At 38.1% G+C, this 10,305-nt stretch overlaps 1 protein-coding gene across 1 annotated transcript; it reads right to left on the bottom strand.

The window, feature by feature from the left end:
• Positions 1-151: 151 nt before the first annotated feature.
• On the bottom strand, positions 152-8,372 carry LOC116732070 (single immunoglobulin and toll-interleukin 1 receptor (TIR) domain). Its single transcript, XM_032582011.1, is given in 11 exon segments — positions 152-571; positions 2,234-2,411; positions 3,638-3,788; positions 3,938-4,040; positions 4,170-4,313; positions 4,404-4,488; positions 4,490-4,545; positions 6,302-6,429; positions 6,521-6,728; positions 6,869-7,138; positions 8,114-8,372. Coding segments are annotated over 11 exon segments (1,557 nt in total). The 5' UTR covers positions 8,178-8,372; the 3' UTR covers positions 152-401.
• Between the last annotated feature and the right edge of the window lie 1,933 nt (positions 8,373-10,305).

The raw sequence follows: 10,305 nt of genomic DNA, 5'->3' as shown, positions 1-10,305 counted from the left end.
TCTGTGCTGCACCCATATTTAGTCTGTTTTTTCCACCGCAGGTAATTTGCTTTCCATGAGGACAGAAAGGTACATTAATTCTGTTGAAGATGATCTTTCCGGTGTTTTGTTTCACATATTTTTGATTCATTCATTTGAAATGATGACAGTATTTAAATAGCAAAGTCTTTATATCTTTACTTTCTCCTGTAGACACTAAAAGAAAATAAATATTTACAAAATTCAACCAAAATTTTCTTTTAGTGTTTCTCATCTTCACAATGTCACAAAACTGAAAAACATAAAAAGCTCAATCTGTGATAATTAACAAATTGGCATTTTGATTAATCTATAGCAAAAGAAAAAAAAACAGCTACAAGAAGCATAAATACATAGTATTGAATTTTAAATATAAGCAGGAATTAAATGTCCTCGGTGACCAGGCAGTAGAAATCTGAACGTGCTTCATAGCTGCGAGTTCCCAGATCTGAGACGTCGATATCGGAGGCTCTTACTTGAGCTTCCTCGACCGGAGCAGCAGGAAGGACGGGAGCTTTACAGGCCAGAGCCCTGTGCATCGGAAGACGAAGACCTGCAGCAAATTACAAAGTGGAAACCATGTTAAAAACACATCCACATGCCTCATCTGCTTTCAAATAAAACTGGGTCTTGATAGCAAGTAGTGAATGTTGAGATTAAAGCAAACCCACTCACAGTCGACTTAACTTTTTAAACTATGCTTAATACTTAGCTACTTCTCATATCTGTCATATTTCTTCCCACATCTATTTAAATATTGTTCTTTTTCCACTATTAGTTTTCATAGTTCAGTGTGTTTCTGCTGCACTTAAGCATATCAGCTAAATACACTCAACATATTCACTGTGCATTCCTATAGGCGATAGTTTTTGGGGGGGGGGGGTTTTTTTTTTTTCGATGTGCATTTTTTCTATAAGTTTTCTGTCAGGACAATTTGACATTTCCCCTTCACAAGCTTCCAATAGTGTCTGGCTTTCCTCATTGTATTGTTTCCACTGGGACCATGTTTGCTGTCAATAATGCGCAACAATTTCTTAAAGTTGCAGGACTACCTGAAAAAGCAGTTTATAGAGTTTGCAAAAAAAAAATAATAATTGTGAAATTAAATAAATAGGTGATTCCATATTATTTAGCCTACATGGTCTGAAAAAAAATGTGTGCTGAAAATGACATTACATTCATTTTAGGCATGTCTTACAAAGCTGGAAATGGTGCTATGTAATTTTATTTTTAGCTACAAAGTTGAGAGGGTGTATGCTGTTCTCTTCATTGAAGCTGCACCTCCAACACTGGAACATTAAAGTTATAATTGCAGTACTTAGCCCGCACCAGAATGACCTAGAAAAAGTATATGCCAAATCACTGATCTTTTTATCATCAAGTTAGATAATTTCCCTTGCTTGGGTTTGCTTAATCAAGCTAAACTAGCAAATTCTAGAACATAGTTGAAATCAGTTTGAGATTTGTGCACAAGTTGAAATTATTCATTAGTCTCTTGTTATTCCTTGAGAATAAAATGCCAAAAATCTGGCACAGTTTAAACAGACTAAGATCAGCACCAGAGTTTATATGAAGGCTTCAGGATTTTCCCTTTTCTGGCACCAATATGTACCAATGCAAAGTGCAGATGTGCAAAGTGCAGATGTGCATCCTGCATTAAAAAGATTTTGGGGTTTAATTTTATAGGAATATTTAACATATAGCAGTGAAAATGACCTAAAATTTTGTTGCACAGAAACTTATGGCTTGCTTCAAAAATCGAACACAAAAACCTACATGGGAAGTTTGTTTTTTATTTCTGACTTACTTAAAAACATATGTTAGCATGTTTTTAAACATGCTAACATATACTCTTCAACAAACTCAGATGGTTTGGTTTAACGGCTTAAACCCAATGTGAGACCTCCATGTCCGTACCTCTAAACTTTCACAGAAATCCTCTCCACAGGGCTGGAGCATTACAATTTATAAACACGCAATAAAGTGATCATATTGCACTTGACAACAGGTTGTAGTAGGTACGTTCACCTCACGTTTCAACCTTGTTTAAATTAAAAGTAGACTTTTTTTTCTAAAATGACCAGGTTGAGATCATGCTGTTTCAATAATAGATGGATTTAAACATTTTACCAGGAAAACAAGAAATAAGTGATGGGAAAGTGTGTGAATCAATCAAATATACATGTGCCACTTATACAATGAGTATTGGTTTTACCCAAATCTCCAGCAGGGTCGGTGTCCGAGCGACAGTCCAAGTAGTCGGGGTCAAGGGTCAGCATGGGGTCCTTATCATCCTGCAGTACAGTCTGGGGGTCGCCTGCAGAATCCTTGTGGAAAATGACTCTGCGAGGCATTGCTAACGCTAGCTCCTTCCAGAATGCTGATGAAGGAGTCTGACAAAGAAATATCCACAAATAAACAAATACAACACATATTAAGAATAGAATAGGAAACAGAAACGTCCTTTATTGCCCCACAATGAAGAAATTTCTGTGTTTGTAACATCAAAGTTAGTAAGCTTTCTGCAATAAAAAAAAAGATTTTGGAAGAAAATACTTTTTTTTACTGGTGTTGGCGGTTCACATCTGAGGAGGATGGTGGAATGGTTTATATCAAATCATATTCATATTTTAGAATGTCCCAGTCAATTTACAGGCCTAAGTCCAATGGAAATTCTGTAGCAAGACATGAAATGTGTAGGTTCACAGGTACTCTAGCTTCATCTTGCAAAGAAGAATGAGTGAAATTTTACTTTTCTGGATGTGCATCCCAGAAAAGACTTGCAGCTGTAACTGCAGAGAGGACTTCTTCTAAAAAACATTAAAAGCATGTCACACTAGAAAAAATATGTATATTTTTTTTTCTTTCTCTTTACAATTATCTGTCCATCCCATAAATTTCCCCCCAAAAATAAATTAAGATTAGAATTTATAAAGTAGCAAACAGAAAAAAATCATTTTAAAATACTGATTTCTGCCATCTTTATGTTGCTGCTTTTAAATAAACAAAGCTGCCAATTTGGGGCTCAACAACCCAGAAAACAAAGTTAGAACAAACTGACTCCTTTAATTTCCTTCAGCATATGTTTCCACTTTGAAATTATGTTTACTTTTACATCTAGGCTCTAATTAAATTGAAAGATTTAGCCCCCAAAATAAGCCACACAAAGGGAAGCATTTGGAACTGGTTTGATCATTTCTCCAACAGTCTGCGTCGTTTCGCCTGAGGTTCTGTCACTGCTTTTTAAGTGGGCGTGACATACTTAAAGAAACCAATCACAATCAGGCAACATTTAAACCTAAAGTTCAACAGTTAAATCAGACAAAACCTCATGCCACTTTTATGCAATCTGGCAAAACAGCAACGCATTTAAAAAACCTCAATACAAAGCAAAGACTTAGTTCATCTCTAAAACTGCGAGTGTTACCAGAAACAAACTAATCACTTCTTTGTAGCTTGTTTTGTTGTAATAATGCTTATGTTTCTGAATCATTTTTGACTTAATAATAAGGTAGTCTTCATGAGTTGTTGTCTTTAGAAACAACTATATCTTTATGGACATTGCAGCTCTTATGGAGGTTTAAAATCCCAAACGCAGAAGCCTTCTCTTAAATCTTACCACAGAGTTGTGCCTCCAGGTGAGTAAGGTGAGGCGGTGCTCGTTCTCACTGAGCTGCTGCTTTATCTCAGGACTCATGCGTTTGAACTGACCCTCCAACGTGATCAGGATGGGCTGCTGACATAACTCCAGTAAGTGCAGGAGGCCCTGTCTGAAAAAACACACAGACTCAACCCTTCAGACTCAAAACATAGACTCAACACTGACCTCTAGTGGTACATTTACATAACTGCTCAACACTTTCACTAACTTTTATTGTTCCTCTTATGACAAAATAGATTTGTGTTGCTTGAGACTGACCTGAAATTATTTGTGCACCAGTCCTGCTCAAGATAAGCGTTAGAGAGAAGCACTATCAGGCGGCGCGAGCGGCTTATGTTCATAAGGAGCTCTGCTGAAGGCTCTGTTTAATAAAGAAGGCCGATTTATAATTATTACACTACATTTATGTGTTTATGAAAGGCAGTATGTTTACATAAAACAAGCTGTAGTAACATATTGATCGTATCTGTCCTAATTAATCTTTTGTTACCAGTGTTAGGCAGGATATCGTTGTCATTGAGGTGCACCTTGTACCCATTTTTATTCTCCAGATGAGGTTTGAGGATAAAGTTGATGAACTTCCTGTCATAATCATTGTTGACATAAGAGATATAGGCGTCGTATAATTTTCCATCTGCGGACACAACAGACACAAACAAAAAGCAGAAGCTAAGACTGATACTTCTACACGAGAACAACCTCACATCGCTTCGACAAGCCTCACCATTGAGTTCATAGTCTCCATAGGAGTTCTTGTACCAGAGCTTGAAATTCAGGTGGCACCTGGAGTAAACCACGGCTGCTATCCCCCAGCAGGAGGAGGAGGAAGATGGCTGCAATCACTGCAGCTGTGTGGCTGGGACTGTCTGAGAACACACACACATAATAATGAGACGAGACAATTTACTTATTTATATCTAGATAACTGGGCATTTTACAATGCTATATTATCAGATTATATATTTATTAAGACTAGTAAATGACAAATATCAGCTGATGGACAAATGACACCAAATAAACAAAAATAAATAAATTAGATAAATTTCATTTAGAGTGATTTAAATTCAACTGTTTATTTTTGTTTCAGCTTACAGCTAATGGCAATTATATTTACGTTTCTGAGAAAATTTGAATGTTACAGATTAATTAATTTTATGCAGAAATTTCTACACTACATACTATATAAACCCTATCAGGTACAGGGGATAACATGGTCTGTGTTTTTTTTTTTTTTTTGGTGGTCTGAGCAGAAGTCAGATCTTGCTGCAAAATTAAATCAGCATCTCCATAATGCTTTTCAGCAGATGGAAACATGGAGCGCTCTAAAACTTCCTGCTGGACATCTGGGCCGAGTTTGCACTTGATAAAACTCATTTCACCAGTTAATGACATGGCTCCTCGAATCATCGTTAACAGAAATTACACGTTGGACCTCAGGCAGCTTGGATTCTGCTTATCTTCACCATTTCCTCCCGACTCTGAGACCTTCCTTTTCAAATGAATACAAAATTTTATTTGACGTGAAAATAGGAGTTTGGATCCCTTAGCAACAGTCCAGCCCATTTTCTCGTTAGACCAGGAGTGGCGTAACAAGGAATGTGTCAGTTGTAGTTCACGTTGTGAACACGCCTGATAGCTGTGCCTCCTGAAGTATTGACTCGCACTGCAGTCAATACCTCGGGAATCTGCCCAAAAACTCCTTTATAGACTTTGTTTCGTAATAATCTCGTACTCCATCTAGGGTGTGGCCCTTTTTCTGCCATACCTTTTCTTTCCTTTCAGCTTTCCACTAATATGTTTGGATACAGCAAATCTGCTTATTCAGCTGTATTCTTTAGTGGCTTACCCCTCCTGTGAAAGGGAAAGCCTACACAAGAGGCGAGTTTCTGCAGGACAAGACTGTGTGGGCCGCACATACGCAATACTAAAGGGCCAGTGTTATGTATTTTCCAGGCACATTGTGCTATAAAAAATACTATCAATGATATAAAACAAATTTAACACCTTGAAATTGGGCCTCCCGTCTTCTTAAAAACTCCTGCTCTGTTTGAAACTCCACCTTCAGCAAGTCATCACGCTCCCCTGTAAATTCAAACACTTTTTCCAGCATTTCACTGAGAAGTAGCTGATGTAATGAGCTCAGCTGATGCACAGTTTACACCAGGTGTTTGTTACTTGCTGCTGGATAGTCTGAAGGAGCTGAGAGGGGGCGTGGCAGGGGAGGGGTGCTCTGCGAGGAGGAGGAGCTACGCCCCAAAGGCTGCACTCGATCCACTCAGGCGTTTGGCACAGTTGAATGGTTGTCATGGGAGATTCATGGATTTCTCAAGCATGCATGGAAGGATCAAGGCAACATTCCAGGTAAGTTTTTAATGAGGGAAAACATTATAACGTAATCTAGAGCTCAAAAGTGTCAATTTGACATAATACTACCCCTTTAAATAACTGACTGATGTTTTTCTACTGAAATGTCTTTCTGGAGTAATTTCTAAAATAATAAGGTATATAATTTATCCAGGAAAAAAAAATCTAATGAGGAAAGGCCTGTATGCAAAAAAAAAAAAAATCCAGGTTTAATTCTCTAAAAGTGAAAAGCCCAAAATGTTTCGCAACTTGTCTTACTTGAATTTTGCACGCTGAAGTCAGCAGAAATGTTCCTCACGGTGCAGCTATAAAGTCCAAAATCCTCTGCCTCTCTAAGGGTGAACTCCAAGAGATTGCTGACAACCAGATAGCCTGCATCGGGGAACCTGATAAATAAGAGAGAAAAGATACTCTTACCTTCCTCTACAAACATCAACTCAGGTACAAAGTGAACTGAAGTAAGTAGCTTCAAAAGACCATGATGTTGTGTTGTGCAGGTAGAGAGTGTGGTTGGTGAGTGGCTGGCCATCTTTGCTCCACTGTAGTGTGGTTTCACACTGCTCCTCTGATGGGTCCCAGTAGAGCAGAGCAGTGCAGTTAAGTTTCACAACAGAGCCCACACTCCTCCAGAGTTTGGTTGGGTCGCCGTTTGGTTTAAAATCTGGAGCTTTAACACACTGAGACTCTGCAAATACACATCACAGGTATCAGTGTTCAGTGTGAGAACTGCCCAGAGTAAATGCTTGAAGTAAAGGCAGCTATTGGACGGTAAATACACACCATTAAAGCTATCGGGTCTGAGATAAATATAAACTATATGCTCACCCTTTACTACGAGGCGAACAGTGAATGATGAAGTACTGTTTCCATGCTGAGTACAAGTGTAGTTTCCTTGGTCCTCTAAACGGATGCTGGAGAACTTCAGGAAGGCGTTCCCTTCCTCATTCTGGAGCAGCTGACAGTCCTTCTGCCAGGTCCACAGGGATCGGGGGAGACTCTGAGGCTGAAGTGTCTGCAGAGGACACTGCAGTACATATGAAGGCCCTAAATAAGCCACCTGCTCCTTAAACCTGCTCTCATCCACACAGGTCTGACCTACAAAAAGAAACAGAGTTACACACTTCTAATAAAGATCAAGTCTCTTGATTATAAACACTTTATTATTTTGACCATGAATGCTGAACAGACTGCCAGTATAAAGATTTTGTGTTTTTACTTATATATATATTTTCCCAACTCTCCCTCTGAAAAAATTAAAACAAAAGCTGTTTTGAGAGATTAACAACTCTCATTTAGGCCTTCATGCAATAGCCTAAGCTTAACACATGCACCACCAGGTGGAGGAGTAGCTCTTAAACCTAAGAATACTCTAACCACATGTCTAGGATGGTAGTGGCATTATCATGCTGAGGGTCTATTTTGTTTTCAGTAGCATTGGTGCATTCAGTACTTCAACTTAGTCTTAAACCAGCTGCTAAATCTCCTGTTGCAACTTTCTGTTTTCCCATAGGGACTGTCATCCCAAACAAGGCAAGCATTAAACTAAAAGGATGGCCTTCCCAAAGCTTGAACACTTCAGAAAATGTGTGAAATGTGCTTAATTTGAGCTTGTTATGTATATTTTATTGACTTAGTGTAAATTTGAGTAAATTACCCTTAACACTCAAACTATAGTGTACCCAAATCTTGCTTTCTGAATACTTTAAAAGTAAAAAATTAATATGGAATTTAGGGTTATGATGAATGTGTAATATTTGGTCACATGTGGGCTTATTGTGACTTTAAAATAAATAACTAACCTTCCCTGATGAAAATCCCCTGACCTGGTTCTTTTACTATGTCTAAATGTCACTAGATCATCCGGGTTCAAAGTCCAGATTTAACCCTGTTGCCAGGCAACAACATGTGACTCCGTGACAAATATGACCACATATTTGACCACATGTACACTGACCCTGTACTACAAGCATCACGTAAATCTAAATACATAGGTTATTATTAATAATCAATTTAAGAAAGCTGATTAAAGGTTTAATGGTCACTAAAGTAAACACTTTTGTCCATCCTTACCGATGACGATGGCCTTGTTCGATATTCCGCAGACTATTAATAAAGCAGCTAAAAGCAGAGCCATGAGCCAAACTTTCCCCCTCCTCCTCTCTCAAGCCGGAAAATAGCCTTCCTCCGTCGCTTTCTCTGCACACGTCGTTCCCAATAACAGTCGAAAATGTTACTTTATTACCATTTAGTTTGTCAGAGGTATGCAACTGGCTACGCAGACGTCAGCTTGCTGTTTCATCAACTGCACCTGGAAGTACCTGAAGCGCCACTCGTGATTGGCTACCTCCGGACCACGTGATGCGCACACCGCTTACCTGTGATCACAATGCAAATAACCTGCAGTGGCAGAACAGCAGAAACTCACAGAACTGCCCCTTCTGCTTCCAGTGGGTAAAACTGTGATAACAAAGCACTCAAATAGACATTTTAACGGCGCTCAGGTGTATTTCCGGTTTCACCTCAGCCTACCTGCTGGTTGGACTGTCCCCTAAATTATTACCACTGTCAGCAACGTTAATTACATTTTTATTTGATCCTTTCAGAAAGCTAAAAGGGATTCACCTGATTTCTTTTGGGGCATCCGGTGATTTAGGACAGGATAAGAAAAAAGCATTTCATTAAGTGAAAATTATTTACCAAAGCTAGGACGCCAAAACGTTGTCATCTTTTCTTGGTTAATGTGAACCTTTTATTTGCAGATATTTATGTACAGCTCAAGACCTCTAATACATTACCCTTCGAGAGCATCACCAAAGTCACAGGACATAACTAAAAATACATCACACATTAGGGGGTGATTTAAGTCTCCATGGACAAGAGGCAGGCAACCTGACTAAGATGTACAACATGGCAACAAATACAAAAGAAATTACCACACACCAACATTCAGACCTAAGGGAAATCTGGAGGGACCTTTAAAGTGTCCAATAAGCCTAATTGTCACGTCATTATCTAAGAAAGCCTGACGAGATATAAAACTGTTGTGATTTAACAAAAAAGTACACAATGTTTATTAAATCACCATATGTGCAAATATTGAACTCATATTCACAGTTTTGACTCTGTGTGGATTAAAAAATCTAAACAATAGATTAAATCTTGTTCACCCAATTCTTGGTTTTGAAACATTGACCTTGTAACACAAAAACAGTTTAAGAGGTCTGAATATCCCCTATGTGAGTGTTTTTATACTTCTGTATATAGGTGAGTCCCAATATCAGAAAACTGTCTTTAAAGTTTTTTAGCAAACAGGAAGTAAGGAGCACTTAATGTGTGAATGCAACCAATTCCTGAGAAGTGTGGCCGAGTCTTTATCTGGGAGTACAAATTTCAAAACACTTTCAGAAACAATTGTTTTAAATGGACAGAAAATCCATTAAAGATGAAAAAATTGTAGATATTTTTACATGTCAAGTGCAACCCTGCTTGATTGTGATTTTTAAAACCGTCATATTTTTTGAAATTCCCCCTATTTTTATTTTTTTTCCCCCCTTTTTTAATCCTTTGAGATCTTTCTCCACATACAGGGAAGCTGCTGGCACAAGCCAGGCTGCAAAGGATTTACACCAGACAAGAACATGGTGCAAGGAAGGTTCATGAAATTAGGAATTAAATCTTTTATCCTCTACAAGCGTGCGGCACATTTTTATTTTCGAAGCATGACATTTAACCTAGACACCAGTATCTATGTAGGATTTCTCTTTTAGAGGTTTGCAGGCAAGAGGAGCTTGCTCTGTGATGTAATTTCTCCTTGGCATCAGAAAAACTGGCAGCTCAAATACTTCTGAGGCAGATAAAATAAAATATCCAAATGTGGAATCAATGCTGAGCAGCCTAAGCATTTTCAGGCAAATTCAACAATATTTGTTTTTTGATTTTAAGTTAACAAATGCAGCAGATTTTAATCATGTGTGACATACTTAAATTATAATTTTCTTTGCACCCTGACAAACCTTGGCATATGAGCATTTTTGTGTTGTTGTTTTTGAATTTGGATTTTATTCTCTTACATCAGTGTTGTTCTTCCCTCCTGATTTGTTGTTACTTTGAGTATTAGTTAGGTTTACTAAAGTGTTTGTTTATCTGACCCCAGCCTACTAGTTTTATTTCATACCACAGCTATCTTCAATTACCTGATTTCTCACCTGGATCCAATGACTTTCTCCACACCTTCATTTGTTTATATAGCTCACTGTTTTCAT

The sequence above is a fragment of the Xiphophorus hellerii genome, chromosome 2 (genome assembly GCF_003331165.1).
Source record: "Xiphophorus hellerii strain 12219 chromosome 2, Xiphophorus_hellerii-4.1, whole genome shotgun sequence".
NCBI lineage: Eukaryota > Metazoa > Chordata > Actinopteri > Cyprinodontiformes > Poeciliidae > Xiphophorus > Xiphophorus hellerii.
This window is presented reverse-complemented; position numbering and strand designations above follow the sequence as displayed.